Source organism: Sitodiplosis mosellana, unplaced genomic scaffold (genome assembly GCF_009176505.1).
Source record: "Sitodiplosis mosellana isolate CC-2019 unplaced genomic scaffold, AAFC_SMos_1.0 Smas_scaffold_5, whole genome shotgun sequence".
NCBI classification, from domain to species: Eukaryota; Metazoa; Arthropoda; class Insecta; order Diptera; family Cecidomyiidae; genus Sitodiplosis; species Sitodiplosis mosellana.
Genome location: NW_022595248.1, coordinates 2,720,109 through 2,739,043, shown reverse-complemented (window position 1 = coordinate 2,739,043; position 18,935 = coordinate 2,720,109). Strand labels below are relative to the sequence as shown.

Here is an 18,935-nt window from a genome sequence, read left to right as displayed (position 1 = left end):
TTTATTTGTGGTTTGCTTCAATTTGGTGAACATTGAGAATTTTCAACCAGCTCCATTCACTTCATACCTTTTAACAACGGATTTTAGATGCTTTGGAAATATATTTGGAAACCATTCAATTGCATTAGTTAAACTATGAAGAGGCGCCATCTTTTGTGGCCGACATTCACATTTAAGCATGAAAGAAGAAGAAAGTTGATTTCAGCGAGAGACTTAAAAAGCCTCGTAGAAAACGGTTATTTCGAAACTTAGTTCTACCTCTAGAACTTCTATGCTCTAGATAATATTTCAGGCAAAAATTACCATTGTTCAGCTATTGAATATGCCAATACCAAAGCTAAGTTTTTGTATCCAAATCATGCTATTTAATCATATCTGTTTTTTAACGAACATATAAAAAATGTTAGAAAAAAAGACATTTTGTTCTCAGAACTTTTGCTCTATTTTAGTTGAGCAGACCCATAATAGTTCAAACATCTTTATCTTTAAACGCAGCAAGAAAAAAAATGATTTCTTTGTTGAGCTTTGAATAATTTTGCTGTTTGAAATGAAAAATGGACACTTGAAAGCCACCATTTCAGACATTTTGTATGGGAAATCAAATATTTGATTGAAAATGGGTGGATTGTATATAGTTTATAGAACGAGAAAGAAAAATGCTTGACTTCATTGTGACAACTGTTGTTATTTATTTCTCAATAAAGTAAAATTAACCCAACTATTACGAATAACAAAAATGATTTGTCTGAACTTCGAGAAGCAGAAGAGTAATATGGATCGTAAGGGTAGGGTTGACCATATAGATCCAATTGATTGTCCATCGTTGAATCCGGCTCCTCCATTGCCGATGAGCTAGAGTCATCGTAGTAACTGTGTTCGTTAATTTCTTCGTCTGTGCTTTCCGTCGAATAATTTGGAAGTTCAACTAAAGAAATGATGAAATCAAGTTTAAACAGAATGAAGAGAGAAGTGAAGGAAAATAATCAGTTTCACAGAGGAAAAAAAGAAACGAAAAAATATGATCAAACTACTTTAAATAATTTCAATGTTTCTTCTCAGAAGAATCTTCTGAATGCTTGTTTTGTGACTCACTTTCGCCAGATGTTGCAAATCGTACGATGCGACTGGAATCACTCCAACCGAATCGATTGCGTGAGACAACGGCCACTTCGTAGACACTGGCTGGTTCCAGTCCCCTAAGTGTATATCCCGTTGTGTGTATTGGGCCTGCAATGTCAAATCATTGTCATTTTTTAATTAAAAATTCGAATGAAACCGCAAATAAAATGGGGCGTGCAATTAGCAATGAAAAAGTCTGCACATTTTACCTTCAGATTCTTCGGCGGGTACGATAATTTCATGCCAGGCGGATGCGTGTTTGCGATTGTGCGGTGTAACATTGCCGGAAGGAATTTTACGGAATTTCAATTTGTGCTCAAAAATCGGTGACAAGCTCTCTGTTTGCCAGATCAAATAGTGTGCTATGTGATCCTGTGTCTGTGGCGATCGTTTGAAAATCGGTACCATCGGTCGACCGGTCACTTCAATCGATGCCCCATTAATGCCGATGGCATTTTCAGCACGACAATCATACATTCCAAAGTCAGTTTCCTTGACGTTTCTTATGATCAGTATGTGCTTGGTATCGGTGTGATAATCGTCGACCGTTTGATTGGTAAGGATCGCGTGATCTTGTCGACTGATGCGAGTGCCCGACGTCACCGGAATACCGTGATGGAACCAATGAACATTTGCCTTCGGCTGTGACACCACCACACATTCCAATTGAGCAGTTAGTAGCATTTTCGTATGCACAATACCAACCACAGCTTTGATCTCGGGTGGAACTGTAAAATAAATTGTGATACTCAATCAATTCAATGCAAATTAATTAGAAAATCAGAAGAAACTAAGTAAGACATACACAAAACAACTAAATCAACACCAGCGACGGCCGGGTGACCCACTCCATTCGTAGCAACGCAGTCAATTCGTCCAGCCATACCCCGATCATTCACTTCGATCACTTTTGTTCGTTTATTCTCCAATTGTGTGCTATTCGACTGTCCGTGATGCATCCAACTGATTATTGGATGTGGAATGCCTTGCGCATCACATATAATCTCAAACACCGCACCCAATTTCGCTTCGATTCGACCGCTTGGCGTTGATACAACGCTCGGTGGAACTGTATCGATTGAACAAAAAATGAAAAACACAAATTAATGCTAATGTTTTCATTTAAGATGCCATCAATCAATCGCATATTCGAAAGAAAGTAAACGAATCCATGCACTTACATTGAACTTCGATTGCATGCAACTGGGTCTCTAGTGAAAATGTCGTTGTCATTACTTCACATAAATATTCAGCGGTATCATTTCGCTTAACATCTCTCACTTGTAGGCTGCCGTTTGTGAATAGTGTGATGCGTGGCGCAACATCGGGATATCGTGAATCGACTATCGCAACATCGTCACGCAACCATCGGACAAACTGAGATGGCACTGGAATCGGAAAAGAATGTTTTAAAAATCAACAATAATTGAAAACAAGAGAGAAGGCCAAGGAGAAGAAGCAAAAGGAGAAAAACAGTAGAAAAGTAAATAAAAAATGCATCAAATTATGGTCTAGTTTGAGTCTAAGCACCCAAAGTACTCATTAGAAATTCTTCAAGTTCTTTATCTTAAGAAATTAAATATACATTGAGCACCGAACAGTGGAAATTAAATCATTCTAAATCTGATTCATTGCTTGTGCTTTTATTTCGAATTTTTGGTTCATTCCAATGTTGAAATGCAGGGATGCATGGTCGTTATTACAAAGAAATGTCGTCGCCAGTTTAAATTTCAATTTAACGTTGAATTCAATTTACTTAAACTGCTTATGCTGCTATACGTAACGTGCTATTAGATTTATTCCGTTACAATGAATTGATAATCGAATAATCGGAGGAGTTAGTGAAACTCAGCCAGTCGCATTCATTCCAAATAACACTTCAATTGAAACACAAAAGAGAATTTTATTCAAATCTTTGAATGAAAATTGGTGCACACTCTGCACACACACACACACATACGAAACAAGAGAAGTCCACATCAAATTCCTTGCCGAGCGACGGTTTCGTGTTATTTTGTCTTTGAATCTCCATTCTTTCTCGTTTTCGGGTCGGAAAAATGTTGGTGTGAACGTGTTGTGATGCTATCAACCGAGATTACATTTCAACTTTGATTCGAATGAAGCAATTTTATGATTTATTTTGGAATGATATCATTCAAAGTATTTTCGAATGGAAATTTATGTACATAAATTAGAAAAAAAATGATCTCAAAACATAATTTGTCAAAATGAATGTAGTTTAAAATCAAGATTAATGCTTCTTTATCGAATGTCGACATCAAAATTGGAACAATGTTTACTAAATGACTATGGTTATGGGCCATTATATGTGGTGGATAATTAGTAGGTAGCAAAGAATCAAATCGAATGATAAAATCTGATCAGAAAAAAAAATAAAATTGAAAAATGTTTTCGAATAGAAAAATTAGTTCCGTGTCACTTGAACTGAAGACTCGACCATTGTTCGAGTCAAAAAATCCACTTTTGATTGATATCGAACGAAAACTCAACTCACCCACTGAATAGCATGGCAATAAAACGGTATCATTTTCATAGGTTTTAACGGTAGTTGGAACACTTTCGAAATTTTCCGAATTTGATGTGAAATAATTGTCGGTTTTGATTAGGCCAACCAAATAAATCCCAATCAAAACACAAACAATGTGGATTTTGCGTAGTTCACGCACGTCAATGCTCATTTTTAAAAGCCGATGTAAAGTAGATTACGTATTTCGATCCGGTTCTTTTGTGGTTTCTTAATCCTTATGTTTCAAACGATATGCTTAGCGATGGCTCTTGGTTGTACACTGAACTATATTTGCACTCGACAAATTACACTCGATTCGTATGCAAACAACGTTTCTTCTTCGAATAATGTATTGTTACCAAATGACCACTTCAACGAGCCACTGTCACCACAATAACAATCAATTAATCACAATAAAATTTCGCACACACTTGAAATTGCCTCGGCTTTGCAATTCTTTTCCACTTTTGAAGTTCTCTTCAATGGTTTCGCTCAATTGCAAGCTAGTTCACAAACAGGATTCAGTCCTGTGGAAGTCATTTATGAGCTGTAGGGGCATATTATGCTGTAGAGGCCTAGTATGCAGAAATTATCGTCAGAGCTCAATGGTTACACGTGTAAAATCAACATTCGTCGTAAAAAAAAATCAACTTTTCTTGCATAAAATCAAAATTTACTATGAACATGAATATATTTTAGTGTAAAACAAACGATTATTGTTGACATTTATCACTCAATTTTCACGATTAATAACGAAAAAGTGCTTTTCACAGAGTCATTTCAATAAATCACTGGAAACAAGATGTTATTGATGCACATTTCAATGTGTTTATTTTTAACATCGAAGGGTTAATTTTTTTTTTGATTTGATTATCACCGGTGAAATAAGCTACAATAACAAAAAGGCGCACAGCGAATGGCAGCCGCAGTAATTCAATCAAAAGTCAATTGCTCAATTGGAGTCGCGTGAGGAACACTGACAAAACGTCCGTCCATATCAAGAGCAGCAAACTAAATGAAATAATTCAGACGTTGTGCGGGTCTTCGGGCAATACGATTGACATGCATATACTCTCGACTCATACAAAGATTAGTGTGGATCGAAAGCGGGAGGGCGAATTCGTTGATCGGAATTAATTGGAATGAATGTTCTATATTTAGAAAGCTAATAAATTTGATTGTAGCGACAATGGCCAATTAAACAGAGCTACACACCACCCTAATCTTGTGTTGTTTATACAAATATCAAAGCAAAAAAAAGGCAACTAAATAACAAAGTAACAATAAGAACACTGAAAAAAAAAACTCACACAATTTGTGTATTCACAAAAGAGAAAAGACTTGGTAGCATTTGAGTCGGAATAGAAGCAAAATATTGCGTGAATTAGCATCAAATACTAATGTTTATCGTTGATCTCATATAAGCTCTAGATAGGCTGAAAGAAACTCGATTTTTTATGTATGCGAGCGGTTATTTTTTCTCTGTTTATGATCGAGACTTCATCAAATGCATGAGCACATACCATTTGCCTCTTTCGTCTGTCTTTATTTTTTTCTGTCATTTACAAAGAGAGAAAGAGCCAGAGGGAGAAAATGCGACAACAAAAGATGTCAATAAAACAAATTCTCTTCAACGAGTAGTGCATTCGAAAAACGAGCATCGTGTTAAAATGATCAACAGTAAGTTATGGTCGGTCCCTTAACTTAATATCGCGCACATAATTGTCACACACTCACTCACAATTTCTATATTAAATTAATAAATTATTCCGATTAAATCCATATTTCGTCGCTTCGCCCGGATTTCTCGTTGACCATTATTGTTTATTATTTGATTCCGTCACCTATTCCGTCCATCAGATTTCAGACATATTTTCAAGGCTTATTTTCATTATTTTTACGTCTATTGCTTAATATCGGGAGCTGGTTTCAGACATAAGTAGTCGAGTTTTGTTTTAGAAAATGACAAGAATAACGAACGAAATGACACAGTTGACAAATCATCAATATTTCGACCATTTCGATCGAAAAAGGAACGAAAACCCATTTGCCAATGGAAACAAAGCTATAACGATAAATAATAAACCCATATGGTTATTTCATGTCATCCGATTAAATCATAAAATTCTGTTTTAAGTTGATCGAACTACAAATACAAAAAGAATAAAATTGTGTAATCGGTTGCGTTTGAACTTGGTCAATATGCGTGTGCGCGCGCGCGCTTTGTCGAAACATTCGATGTGATTCTATAATGAGTTAGTCATTAATTAACAACAAATTGGTTGGTTCCTTAGTTTGGCCTACGCAATACACAAAACAATTCATTGGCCAAACAAGCAAATCGATTGAATTTAATGAATTACGAACTGAAGAGCGACGTTGTCTGACTGTCTCTCAATCACTTGGAAGGCAATGCAATTAATCGCAGCGTCCGTTTTAAATTCTTTGATGTTCCCATTTTCTGGGAAGCATTTCTCTGCATTTCTTCAGACATGATCGTGTCATATAGCAAACGGGTTGAAAGCGCGCCGCGTTCAGATCATCATTCAAACGAATCTACAATTATATTTAGACGTTAAATCCAATTTATATTAATTAATTATAAACGCTGTTTATTTTTCTCTGTGTTCTTTTCTGCTTTGGAATCGAAATGTACTCGAAAATTGTGAGAGGCCAAAGCCCTACTCTGTGTAGTAACCAAATGGACAATACGAAAATTGAATTTTAGCGTTAAAATTATTCTTCACCCAAACACTGAGTAAATAAAATTCAAACTGACATTGTATGCATCATGAGAAAGATTTGAATTACTTGAATAAATTATTCGAGATCCGCGAACAATGCGACGCATTAGATGCATTCGACTGCAACACATTTATGTGTGCTCCTATAAATGCATCACAAATCACAATGAATGCTCTACTAACCCAACAATTGAAATGTAGCGGGAAACGACGTAATACTATTTCGTATGAACGTTTTTCGTTGTTCATTTACATCGGCGCATAGTTCGAATGATTCCTTTGATACGGTCAGCGTTCTAACGGAGACTAAGCTCAATTTCTTTATGGTGTCGTTGTTATGGCTTGTATTCCATACTACTTTTCGTTATGAATGACCGAAGCGAACGACGAAAATGGAGACGGTTCAATGTTTTTGTAGACTTAATGACAGACTTTTGTCTTGTATTTGATTGGTTGGCCTCTCGTTTCATCCAAAAACATTTACTTATAGTTATTCCATCGCTTCGATTCCAAAACATACCTACCTTCGCTGCAAAATACTGACGTCGACTAGACTATTCAAAATCAATCGAATCCATCTTGTCAGCCATACTGAATGTTAACTCTGAACTAATTAACACAAAAAGAGTGAACAAATAAATCACAAAAGATGTTATTTGATTTAGTTTATTCTATGTAGTTACAATCATTTATTCATTCTTATTACACGTATTTAATTGAAACTAAGTACATTTGCACAGTTTAAAGAACTTCAATCAGAAGAAATTGAATTGATTTTGAGTTTTTCTATCAAATAGACTAAATTATGCGACTTATATGTGCCCGGAAAGCGTTCAATTTTGATTAAGTCTTTTCTAATTATCTTCGCTACTTATAGGCAAAATATTCTCACACGTATAAATTGCAGATAAACTGAATGTAAGATAAAGAGGATCAAAACTCCATAGGTTATAAGTCCACTATTTGGAAACAATAAAATGCCACCGTATGTTTGTAAATTTCGACCATACCTATTTTCTAGGGGCTCGGAACTTCAGAGTATGGAATTATATATCGCGTATAAGTAGCATATATTGCGGTTATTTTACATATATAACGTCATATTTTTACTTTTTGCGTATAAATGCGTATAACTGTGGATATCGCGGATATTTCACGTATATTATTAAGAAAATGACGTTTCACATGCTTCGATATCCAAAATAACCGTAATATATACACTTTATATGCACTATATGCATTTTATATGAAATATACGCAATATCCGCAAAATATTCGCGATATACACATTTATTTATTGTTTTAGATATTTTGTGGATATTGCGTATATTTCATATAAAATGCATATATTGCATATAAAGTGCGTATAAAATATGATTTTATATAGATCCGAGCCCCTAGCCTATTTTAGATCTGCTTCAAATTCAGAATATTTCTAAATTTCACACACTCATCATATGGTCTGCATGACATCTTATCATCTGGAGAAAACAATTTTTTTGAATCAATCTCACTCTCAATTGACCGAAGTGACAATTAGCAGTTAGTATTTTCCGTTTGATTTTGTTCTGCTTTGAGAGTATCCATCGGTTTGCCTCTTGTTTCGTCTAGCACGAAATATATGAAAAATGAACCCACAATGCAATTGATGGCAAAAATCAGCATGCACCCGTAAACGTCGACTTTGTCCAGTAGCAACGGAAACAGTTTTGTACACGTGAACGATGTAATATTTAGAGCAAAAATGCAAATAGCCAAACCAACCGTCCGAATCTTGAACAAAAAAACAATTTAAAAATAAGGTAAACATTTTAGGTATGCTATGTTGCTCAGCTGTCATCATGATTCCATCTATCGATTTAAAAAAAAAGTTAGTCCATACCTTTGTGGGTAAGTTTTCCACTCTAATGACATGCGAAAGTGGAATAATGCCAGCCGATGCAATGAAAATAACAAATGCCAAACAAAACACGGGCACCCATGCATAGTCCGATAAGTCGTATCCATTTTTGTTAAGGTACAAAAATGCTGATAATGCAATTAAACCAAGAGCAGTTCCCAATAGGGATACAATCGAGAATGTTTTTCGGCCAAACTTATCGGCAAGATTTGTTGTGCACAGATTGCCAACAATCAGCATCACGGCCAGAGCGATCGATGAGAAGTACGCATCTAGTTTCATGCCAGTTCGTTCAAGAATGTACACAGCATAAGTGATGATGGTGAAGCATCCGGTGAGCTGGCTAAAATATGATAATGCAATTCCAATCATGATTCCTTTCAACGCCTTGCGATTCGCTGTAACAATAACACACATTTAACAAGAATAAATAAAGTCGTGGTGAAAATAGAAAAAATATTGTCAAACTCTTACTAAAATCATTCACACGAAGTTTCTCATCTGCTTGTTGCTCCTTGGCAATCGATTTCATCCGCTCAAATTCAATGTTGAACATATTGATCTCCGCATCAGTTTTTCCTTTGTAACCTTTGTAGTACTTCAAGGCTTCTTGCGCTTTCTGTCGGTCAAAAAGGCAAAAATAGAATTATGCGGCCCAAATCAAAAAGTACAATAATTGAAAATCATTTGAAATTTTGTCATTCGCTTACTTGAACTCGATCGTTTCGAAGATAATATTGCGGAGTGTTGGGCAAAAAAACGAAGCATAGCACATACAACAGTGGAAGAAAGATGAAAATGCATGGAATATATTTATAATCGACTATCGCTCCCACGATGTAGGCAATCAGTATGCCGGTGTTTCGAGATAGTTGAATGATTGATCCGAGCCGACCGCGAATGCTGTAATTTAGAAACAATATTTTGAATGGTACGTAAAAATAAAAACTAATCTCAATATCACATTCACAAACTTGTCATTTGAAATTTCAGCGATATACAGCACGATAGTCGTTTGAATGCCACCGCCTGTCCATCCCGTGAAGAAGCGAGCGATCAATATATGATTATAAGAATCGCCAAAATAGATAAGAATCCAAAAAATCGTTGATGGCATTGCTAAGAAGATCATTGCTCGTTTGCAGCCCAAAAATGTGTTGATAAATCCAAATGTAAAAGTTCCGCACAGTGCGCCAATATTCATAATTGAACCAACCCATGACACTTCTTCGCTAGTAAATGGACCCGTGATAAGCGGCGTATTGTCTGATAACAGCTTGGGTAAAGCTGGTGAAAACCTGTAAAAAGAATAATCACGCCATTTTAAAAACAATTTGCCACTGTTTGCATAGGTAGAATGTGTGAACCTGAAAACCGGAAATAAGATTTTTTGAATAATTACTCACCAACCTACGATACAGCCATGAGCCAACATTATCAGATTTGCTGGTGACGAAAAGGAATGCAAAGTCATTCACATCTAAACTAAATATTTGTATCAAACGACGTCAGTAGGTCGACGACACAGAAATTTTAAGATACCTGTTATTGCTGCAATATATTGATGGCCGTTGCGCCATTGATATTCCGTTTCTTCCATGACGCGGTATAATACAATCCAATTATGAAATGAAATTATTCACTCGGATCGTAGTGGAAAGGAATTTACGCTGATTGACGTCATAAATGCAATTTTTACGGTAGCACTTTAGTTATAATTATAATCCGAAAGTTCTTACACAAATTCGTGTGATTTATGATTAGAAAATATTGCAAAAAAATCACCGGCTTCGACTGAACGAGAGCAATCATGTGTTCCGTACAATCGTTCGATCGCGACTACTCGCATTTACGTACTGAAATAAACATGTTTACCATTTAACAAATGGCATTTACGTATACATTCACAGTCCAAATAAAAATTTCATTCGTATTTCGCATGACCTGTTGACTGCTTGAAAAAATCGACGTTGTGGTTTCGTTACGTATGGTAAATCCAGAGCGTGTTATGAGCTGATGTCAGCAGCACTAACTAATCAACATACGATAACTCAAAAGTACATGCAAAAATGTGTTGGAAATACACAATCCGATACATCCGTCTCTTTCTTGCACATATGCTATGTTTGTATTGAATTCGTTTTGGTTTGCATTTAAGATTAGTCAATAGAAAATTTCGCTGATTTGACAAAAAAAAAACGAATTTGTACACCTTACTTAATTTTCTATGGAACGAATGTATTTTATTTTCTTTTAAAACATTTTTATTTCATGTCAACAAATAATTTTGATCGATCGTGACAACGTTACAAAGGCTTCAATTACCATTGTACATTTCATGACAGTAGCTTTATCTCAATATCGTAGGCATCACAGGTTTTTTTCCTTACCTGTCTATTATCTATTCATTCATCGCATCACAACACCGTCAAGTCACAGTGGCGTCGATTTTATTTATCGCTGTTTTCAAATATGTATTTAATGGGGTTTAATTGCTTTTATTTCTAGTTAAATATAAAGCGCATGCAAACTTATACTAATTGATCTTGGTTATTTAACTATTTTAAATGAAATAGCCGTTGCTTTGGCAATTCAACTAATTTAAAGTACAAATCGTTTGATTTATGTGTTTGGCTAGCATTTAGTTTCACTTGATTTAAGTGTATCTAGTGACTTTCCGTTGGTTTCTTCTAGCGCAAATGTCACAAAAAGTGCACCAACAACACTTCCGACCATGAATATGATCATGCATCCCCAGAGATCTATTAGTTCTAAAACAAATGGAAACACTTTGACAAATGTAAAAGTCGATGTGTAGAGTGATAGCACACATATCGTTAATCCAATTGTTCGAATCTGAAAAAACGTGAAATAAAAATTAGCAAACAAAAATTCAAAAAGAATTGTTAAATGTCTAAAACGATTATTTTTATCTCTACATGATGGATAAGATTAGGAATAATTCAAACCTTTGACGGCAAATATTCCACAACGCAAACCGCGTATAATGCATAGACGCCAGCCGATGAGATAAACATGATGAAAGATAGCGATGCAACTGGCAACCATGAATATGCCGATAAATCATGACCGATTTGATTGAGATACAAGTACAAAGCAAAGACCAACAATCCCATTGCACTTCCCATGAATGAAATGATCAATACCAATTTTCGACCCATCGAATCGGCCAGTTTAGCTGAGAAAAGGCATCCAATCAATTGTGCTGCGGCCAATATTATTGAAGAGATATACGGGTCTATTTTCGATGCACCAGATTTTTCGAAAATTATCACGGCATAGTTTAAAAGGGTGATACTGCCAGGGAATTGGGTTAACCAGCCCAATATTATACCAAAAAGAAGTCCTTTGACTGCTTTTAGTTCAACTAAAAACAGATGGAGATTTGAAAATGTAAACAAATTCATAAACTAAATGCATCAAAATTCAAAGGTAAAACCAACAACTTGACGATTTTGATTAGATAGTGTCTTTAAAACCGTCAAAATGTCTTCACATTTATTCGCAAAAGAAAAAATGAATTAAACTCACAAAAATCACTGAGATTAACCTTCTTATCTTCCTTTCTCTCTTTGGCCAACGATTGCAGTCGGTCAAATTCTTTGTTAAAAGCATTTCGCTCCACTTCACTTTTTCCCTCATAGCCTTTGTAATATTTCAATGCATAGTCGGCTTCCTAGATTTCGAAATTTTTAGCTAGATATTGTTAACCAAATTCATGTTCAGAACGTACCTCGAACATGCCTTTCCGAAGATAAAACTGTGGTGTATTTGGTAATATGAAAAATACTACTAGAAACGCAATTGGAAGGAAAATGAAAATGCACGGCACCAGAAAGTAGTCGGCATAGGCTCCGATTGTGAATATGAGCAAAACGCCAATATTTCTTGAGAGTGTTGTAAGTGATCCAAGACGCCCTCGGATACTGAAATTGGGAACAATTTAAATGACGAGAATCTGTTGCTCGCAACTGGCGATCGTCTGGCAAAATGGCTCTTACTGATCGTTCGAAATTTCTGACACGAATAAAATGATCGTCGTTTGAATTCCTCCACCGGTCCAACCCGCGAAAAATCGTGCAAACAGGAGATGGTAATACGTGTTGCCGAAGAAAATCAATAGCCAAAACGCAATCGACGGCAGTGCTAAAAATGACATCGCTCGTTTGCATCCCAGAAATGTGGTGATAAATCCAAACGTCAGAACCCCACCAAGTGCACCCAAATTATTGATCGATCCAAGCCAAGATAATTGCTCATTGTTCAAGGGGCCACTAATGAGTGGTGTTTCTTCAGATAATAATATCGGCAGCGATGGACTGAACCAACTTACTACGGCTCCATGTCCCAACATGATTAGATTCGCTATAACGAAAATAAATTGCTAATCCATGCTCAAAATTCCGTTGTGAAATTGGAAATATACCTGCCATCGTAGCAAAATACTGGTGTGCAACATTTTTAAACTCAAACCCACTTTCTTCCATGCCAACAAAATATTTTAAACGTTAGCCTAGCAATGTAGATACTCGAATGACTAGTTTTGTTGCTTATTTATAAGATTAGATGCTGCCAGCATCATGCTGGAATCTTTATGTTTCGATGATCAACAGCTCGGTTATAGATAAGACTTTTGGCTGGAATTCTTTTGATTTATTACAATTACGTTGAAAACTGTTGCGTAAATTTACAATCTTTGAACGCCCTTGCATCATTTATATTTTGCGTGTGGATTTTTGTACTGTAAACATGATCACAGTCTGAAATGATGTCTCTTGCCAAAATTTCTCTGTTTTTTTTTTCTGTTAGCACTCAAGTCAAGCTAAAATAAACCTACCGATAAAGTACCGAGCGACCTTGTGCGCTTCTTGTTTTTCTTTATATTTTTATTATGTAAAATTTTGAAATGATGGTTCTCTAACTTCCGCGTAGTTATATACTGAACGTTTCCACTTACGGTACTTTATTAAACTGAAAGTGCCTGTCTTTGAAGCTGTATTCAAATATTTTTGATAGTCATTTCCATAGGCTGTTTGCCTGATTCATTGATTAATTGAAATGGCAATATATCACTATTCATTAAAAATGCAAAAAATCTTGCAATTTTAGCGAATAGTGATTGTTTCGATGAAAAAGCGTGATCTTGATTTGAAATAAACTGTTTTAATTGACATTGGAGCACTTCATTAGGCACAAAAAGATGACGCGCCAAGTACAGTCGTACTACAGTTCATAGTATAAAATTGATGCCACTTCCTAGTTGTCAAATGTTCATGATAAATAGGCCATATTTGATAATAATTTTACGTCGTTGCTATACTATAAGAATCTTACACGCTATTCTTCCTTTCTACATACGTGCTGAATGTATTATAATTGCGACCACTTAGTGTATGAGTCATCTTTGCGTCTTCATTTATGCCTACATCGTCGAGTGACTTTCCGCTGGTATCTTCCAAAACAAGATAAAAGAAAATAGTTCCCACAATGCAGCCGACTCCATAGATCATAAAGCATGGGTACAAGTTTAGCGTTTCCAGAAGTATGGGAAAGAGCTTCATCGATACAAACGCGATGATATTCATCATAAAACTAATGATTGACATGCCAAATGTTCGAATCTTGAATGAAATTGTACATAATTCACTATGAGTCATAGGCAAGTATAAAAACCAGAGAAGGAACAAACCTTTGGGGGAAGATTCTCAACGCTGCAAACCATCATCAAAGGCGTGATGCCCGCCGACGAAATGAAAACATCAAACGATAGGCTCACCAATGGCACCCAGGCAAATGAAGATAACTCGTAGCCATTCAAATAGAGATAATGATACATTGATGTTGCGAGTAGAGCAAATGCAGAACCAAGCAAGGAAACGATAATCAAAACCTTTCGACCGAGTCGATCTGCAAAGTAAGTGGTTGTCAATGAGCCAATAATTAGTGCTATAGCCATCATTATTGATGAGGCATATGGATCTAATGATGTTCCAGTTTTTTGAAAAACCATCACCGCGTAGCTGATAATAGGAAATTTTGCTGTAAACTGTCCAATCGTACACAAAGCAATGCCGATGCCAATGCCCTTTATCGCCGATTTAGTGACTGTGAATTATGATATTTGTAAAATAATTGTAAATATAATGATTCAGGAGTTAAACAAAGATTTAAATACATACAAAAATCCGCGGCGCAAAGTTTCACTTCAGTTCTGCGTGTATTTGCAATCGATTTCAATCGTTCGCACTCGTTGTACAGAGCAACATCTTCCTCACTACATAGTCCTTTGTAATTTTTGTAATATTTCACTGAATTCTCTGCATTCTAAAATGGTTTACGTCAGCTTCGAAATGAAGATAGTTTTTCGATTGACAACGACTCAACTTACCAAAAATTTTCCATTATGAAGGTAGTATTGTGGTGTATTCGGTAACATTGTGAAAATGGCAGCAAAAACGATTGGAATCCAAAAGCAAATATATGGTACGTATTTGTAGTCAACTTCAGCACAAAGAATGTAAGAAATCAAAACACCTATATTGAACAAAACGAGTGGAAAACTCCCAAGACGACCTCGAATGCTGAAAAAGGATTCGTTCTACGTTTTCATAAAATTTCAAAGAAATGTTCATTAATTATTCAATCATACTCATTATTTGATATCTCGGAAATATATAATACGAGCGCAGGAGGCAGACTCCCTCCAGCCCATCCACCGATGAGTCGTGCCAACAGAATGTATAGGTAATCGTTTCCGAGTGCAATAAGTAACCATGATACAATAAATGAAATCACTGTGAACAGCATGAACCGTTTACAGCCCAATACATTTGCAATATATCCAAAGGAAAATGTGCCAATTAAACTCCCAATGCAGGATATTGATCCAACCCAGGAGACTTGTTCATTTGTCAGTGGTCCAGATGCTAGTGGTGACATTTCTGAGCTAAATTCTACTAGAGCAGTCGACATAAAACCAGTCATAAATCCTTGATTGAAAATTAATGCACTGCCTGTGAAAAAAAAATACAAATCAATTCGTTTGAACTAAATGAAATGGAGGTTTGAATTGCGGAATAACATACCCAAAATAGTTCCATAGTACTGATTGAAGACGTTTGTCCATTGGTATATTGGTTGAGTCTCTTTCAACACCATTGTGATTGAACTAACGATCATGTCGATCGTGACCACGATTCAATCGACAACTGATTAAATTCATCATATAATATCACCAGTTTGGTTATCTATCCACAAATCTGTTGTTAGTAGTTTATCTAATTCCTATATTCAAGTGTGTCAAATTTGTATTTTCTCTGTGTCAACAAGAAATCACAAATCGAAACAAAAATAATCTCAATATTGACAATCTCAAGATTTTTACATGAATAAGTTAGTGATTCATTTTCTGATGGACTATTTTCGGCCCTTATCTATATTTAAAAGAAAAGTAAATTTGAATATGAACATTTGAAACAAAACAATAATAAAATGAAATTGAAATATGTGCACGTGTCTGTCATCAAGAAAATATTTGGTTAACAGAACAAATTATCTGCTTCACATTTATTTCGAAATGTAATCTAAATTCAAATATGTACAAGACGATTAAGCTTTATTTTGTTCATTATTTGCTGGTGATTTCGTCTCAGATGTCGTGTCCATTGTATCGATCGATTGACCTTTGGTCTCCTTCATGAAAGCAATGAAAACAATTCCAAGGCAACAATTGATTGCCATTATTAACATTACACTATGCATTCCAATGATTTCCAATAGAATCGGGAATGTTTTATCTACACCAAAAGCGATGCCGTTTAGGCAAAACGAGTAAAAAATCATGCCGATAGTTCGAATCTAGAAAGAAAAAAAAACAATCAGAGGGAAATTGTCGAAGAAACTATTAATTACGTACAAACCTTTGGCGAAAAACATTCAACGACACAAGTATTTATTAATGCTTGAATTCCAGCGTAGGAAATGAAAATAATGAGCGATAACGAAGTGACCGGGATCCATAGAAAATTTGATAAATCGTACCCAATGTGATGCAGGTACATAAAAGTTGCGAAAGTGAACAGTCCACCGGCTGAACCAAGCAGCGAAATATTTAAAGTGGTCTTCCGACCAAATGTATCGCCCAGTTGCGTGGAAATCAGACCACCTACAATCTGCGCGACGGCTAAAATGATCGATGAAATATGTATGCCAAGTGATGTACCAGATTTTTCAAACATAAACGATGCATAGTTGGTGAACGTTGAGCCGCCCGTCATTTGGCACAGCCACGACACGGCAACACTAACAATAACTCCTTTCAATGCCATTCGATTACAGAAATCGTTCATTTGAATTTTTGGGCTATTCTTTTGCTCGTCATCAATTAATTTCAATCGCTCCATTTCAGCATTCAGATGTGTTTTCTCTCGATCATTATTTCCATCACAATTTTTATAGAACATCAACGCCTTTTCTGCTCTCTATTTGAAAAGAACGGGTCAGTAAATGTTCAGTTGTTGATCAAAATAAATTATAAATATTTTTTCACTTGGTAACAGATCCAAAATGGGAAATTGGTTTTTTTTCCTCTTCATTTATATCAAATTGAATTCTCCTTAACTTACGTCAAAATCTGCATTTTTAAGATAATACTGCGGTGTGTTGGGCAAATAAAAGAGCCAAATCAAGTATATTATTGGTAATGAAATGAAAACATATGGCCTGTATTCGTATCGAACCACACCGCCAACGAAGAAACCAATCAAGAGTCCAATGTTTCTTATCAGAGGCGTAAATGAGCCAAGACGACCACGAATACTGAAATGTCATTTAAATTGTGTCAAATGCACAGTTATATTTAGATCTTAGAGAACCATTTACTTGTTGTTCGATATTTCGGCGACAAAAAGGACCACTGAAATCACACTAATTAGTTGTTTTACTTATTGTTGGTTTACACTAATCTAAGTACAAACCACCAGTTTGAATGCCACCGCCACTGATTCCAGCCGCGAGTCTCCCAATTATTATATGGTAGTATGTATCTCCGAAGAGAATAAGCAACCAGAAGATAATTTGCGGAAAAGCCAGGAATATCATGCTCCGTTTTGAGCCCAGAAATGCAGTCAGCGTACCAAATATGAATGTGCCGCATATTGATCCAAAATTGCTCATTGAACCGACCCAGGACAGTTGCTCGTTAGATATGGGCCCAGTGGTGATCGGAGTGTCATCGGAAAGCAGTACGGGCAATGCTGGTGAAACCCACCCAACGCAACACCCGTGACTGAATATGACGATATTCGCTGCGTCGAAAGAAAATATTGTTGACGAACGCAAAATTTGATGGAATTTAACCACAATAGAACGAACCTATCACCGTTGCAAACACCTGCTTTTTTACATTCGACAAAATTTGTTCACTTTCACTTGTTACAATTTCAATCCCTTGATTCATCCCAATTCACTATTTATCACTTTTATCTCAACAACTACAGCAAGCTTTGAAAATCTGTAGTCGTGATCGATATGCCATTGGTTTGCTGCTGCTGAAAGCAAGCTCATAAGCAAATATATCTGTACAAGTCGTTTATCGGGAATGGCAACAACTGTCTGTGAACACTATTTAAATGAATCGCATGCTTCTCACTATCTTTCTCGATTCAAACAAATTCATTAATTAAATTCAATTGATCACGCACTAGATAATAAACAATTGATTGGTGGCATATGAAATAGCATTGAAATTTAGTTTGATTTCAATTGAATTGGATTAAATAGAAAATGTTTAAGTTGCTCTGCTGGCAGCTACACCACTCGTATTCGTTTCTAAACAGTAGATAAGAACAGACAAAATTGTATCCGCAACTCATTTTATAGCACTGATTTTATTGCTCATTTGCCTTGATAACAGCTGATTATTATGGAAAACAACTTATCACTTACTCCAATATAGTCGATTATTGATCGAACTACTTTGGTGTGAAACTATAGTGAAACTGTTACTATATGGTTTTTCATGTAATTTCACGTTATTTCAATGCTATTTCGTAATCATAATGAAATGCTGCAAAATTATATGACAAACAAGAAACATTGTAAAATATTGGAGATGTTATTGGAGGATTTCTGCAATTGGTTGGTCTTCAAAGCAGTTGTAACGTGTATGGCAATTTCATGGTTCACACAAGTGACGCTTTTGATGTACTATGTATGCATCGTTAACTTTCAAACTTTCCAGTATTCAGCATTGATCCATCAGCCATCATTTTGGCAATTGTTCAAATCATCGATGGTCTCACAACAACTCAAGTCTGCGATGCTTTTGGGAGAAAAACCACTTTTTTCATATCATTACTCGGTTCGGCATTTGGACTATTCGTTTGTTTTTTTTTTAAACGTATTTGTACCTGCATCATCTTGGTTATATACACTTATTCATTGACAAATAACATATTTATATTTGCAGTGTCAAACATCTTTCCCGATTTTGCTGAAGATCATTTACTTACACGGATTTATGCTCCTACTTGCTGTAAATTGTTATTTCGGTTTGATTTTTGTGGCTTTTATGAAAGAAATTAAAGGAAAATCTCTTGATACGTTGGAAAAACCGCAAGATTAA

General features: G+C 35.7%; 4 protein-coding genes across 5 annotated transcripts; all 4 read right to left on the bottom strand.

Moving 5' to 3' along the window:
- Positions 1 to 665: 665 nt before the first annotated feature.
- Positions 666 to 4,637, bottom strand: LOC129566754 (limbic system-associated membrane protein). 2 transcript variants are annotated; one of them, XM_055442966.1, is made up of 6 exons: positions 3,635 to 4,637; positions 2,301 to 2,507; positions 1,925 to 2,188; positions 1,329 to 1,847; positions 1,093 to 1,227; positions 666 to 925 (listed from the first exon to the last, which is right to left on the bottom strand). In XM_055442966.1, exons 1-6 carry the CDS (start codon positions 3,816 to 3,818, stop codon positions 696 to 698), a joined length of 1,539 nt encoding a protein of 512 aa, XP_055298941.1. In that variant the 5' UTR covers positions 3,819 to 4,637; the 3' UTR covers positions 666 to 695. The 2 variants fall into 2 exon arrangements, with proteins under 2 accessions (XP_055298941.1, XP_055298942.1); XM_055442967.1 differs by having other exon boundaries at positions 895 to 1,027.
- Positions 4,638 to 6,992: 2,355 nt separating this feature from the next.
- On the bottom strand, positions 6,993 to 12,870 carry LOC129567002 (uncharacterized). Its single transcript, XM_055443451.1, has 13 exons — positions 12,738 to 12,870; positions 12,313 to 12,676; positions 12,045 to 12,237; positions 11,843 to 11,987; positions 11,260 to 11,678; positions 10,926 to 11,146; positions 9,833 to 9,924; positions 9,697 to 9,736; positions 9,265 to 9,588; positions 9,001 to 9,193; positions 8,765 to 8,909; positions 8,273 to 8,688; positions 6,993 to 8,163 (listed from the first exon to the last, which is right to left on the bottom strand). The coding sequence occupies exons 1-13, from the start codon at positions 12,796 to 12,798 to the stop codon at positions 7,927 to 7,929; spliced, it is 2,850 nt and encodes a 949-aa protein (XP_055299426.1). The 5' UTR covers positions 12,799 to 12,870; the 3' UTR covers positions 6,993 to 7,926.
- A 709-nt stretch (positions 12,871 to 13,579) lies between these two features.
- On the bottom strand, positions 13,580 to 15,574 carry LOC129567001 (facilitated trehalose transporter Tret1-like). The gene is made up of 6 exons (XM_055443450.1): positions 15,397 to 15,574; positions 14,961 to 15,324; positions 14,700 to 14,892; positions 14,491 to 14,635; positions 14,001 to 14,416; positions 13,580 to 13,932 (listed from the first exon to the last, which is right to left on the bottom strand). The coding sequence occupies exons 1-6, from the start codon at positions 15,488 to 15,490 to the stop codon at positions 13,642 to 13,644; spliced, it is 1,503 nt and encodes a 500-aa protein (XP_055299425.1). The 5' UTR covers positions 15,491 to 15,574; the 3' UTR covers positions 13,580 to 13,641.
- A 270-nt stretch (positions 15,575 to 15,844) lies between these two features.
- On the bottom strand, positions 15,845 to 18,148 carry LOC129566837 (facilitated trehalose transporter Tret1-like). Its single transcript, XM_055443102.1, has 6 exons — positions 17,684 to 18,148; positions 17,287 to 17,616; positions 17,192 to 17,225; positions 16,936 to 17,128; positions 16,231 to 16,791; positions 15,845 to 16,168 (listed from the first exon to the last, which is right to left on the bottom strand). The coding sequence occupies exons 1-6, from the start codon at positions 17,766 to 17,768 to the stop codon at positions 15,920 to 15,922; spliced, it is 1,452 nt and encodes a 483-aa protein (XP_055299077.1). The 5' UTR covers positions 17,769 to 18,148; the 3' UTR covers positions 15,845 to 15,919.
- Between the last annotated feature and the right edge of the window lie 787 nt (positions 18,149 to 18,935).

Excerpts from the sequence above, each read along its gene's own strand:
- LOC129566754 (XM_055442966.1), bottom strand. The coding sequence starts at position 3,818 with ATGAGCATTGACGTGCGTGAACTACGCAAAATCCACATTGTTTGTGTT. Across the intron at positions 2,189-2,300 it reads GCATGCAATCGAAGTTCAAT|TTCCACCGAGCGTTGTATCA; the intron begins GTAAGTGCATGG and ends CAATCGATACAG. Across the intron at positions 1,228-1,328 it reads ACCCGCCGAAGAATCTGAAG|GCCCAATACACACAACGGGA; the intron begins GTAAAATGTGCA and ends TTGACATTGCAG.
- LOC129567002 (XM_055443451.1), bottom strand. The coding sequence starts at position 12,798 with ATGGAAGAAAGTGGGTTTGAGTTTAAAAATGTTGCACACCAGTATTTT. Across the intron at positions 11,147-11,259 it reads TGGAATATTTGCCGTCAAAG|ATTCGAACAATTGGATTAAC; the intron begins GTTTGAATTATT and ends ACGTTTTTTCAG. Across the intron at positions 8,910-9,000 it reads TTCGAAACGATCGAGTTCAA|AAAGCGCAAGAAGCCTTGAA; the intron begins GTAAGCGAATGA and ends TTTGACCGACAG.
- LOC129567001 (XM_055443450.1), bottom strand. The coding sequence starts at position 15,490 with ATGATCGTTAGTTCAATCACAATGGTGTTGAAAGAGACTCAACCAATA. Across the intron at positions 15,325-15,396 it reads GTACTATGGAACTATTTTGG|GCAGTGCATTAATTTTCAAT; the intron begins GTATGTTATTCC and ends TTTTTTTCACAG. Across the intron at positions 14,636-14,699 it reads TTCATAATGGAAAATTTTTG|AATGCAGAGAATTCAGTGAA; the intron begins GTAAGTTGAGTC and ends AAACCATTTTAG.
- LOC129566837 (XM_055443102.1), bottom strand. The coding sequence starts at position 17,768 with ATGAATCAAGGGATTGAAATTGTAACAAGTGAAAGTGAACAAATTTTG. Across the intron at positions 17,617-17,683 it reads GGTGTTTGCAACGGTGATAG|CGAATATCGTCATATTCAGT; the intron begins GTTCGTTCTATT and ends CTTTCGACGCAG. Across the intron at positions 17,226-17,286 it reads CGGTGGCATTCAAACTGGTG|TGGTCCTTTTTGTCGCCGAA; the intron begins GTTTGTACTTAG and ends GTGTGATTTCAG.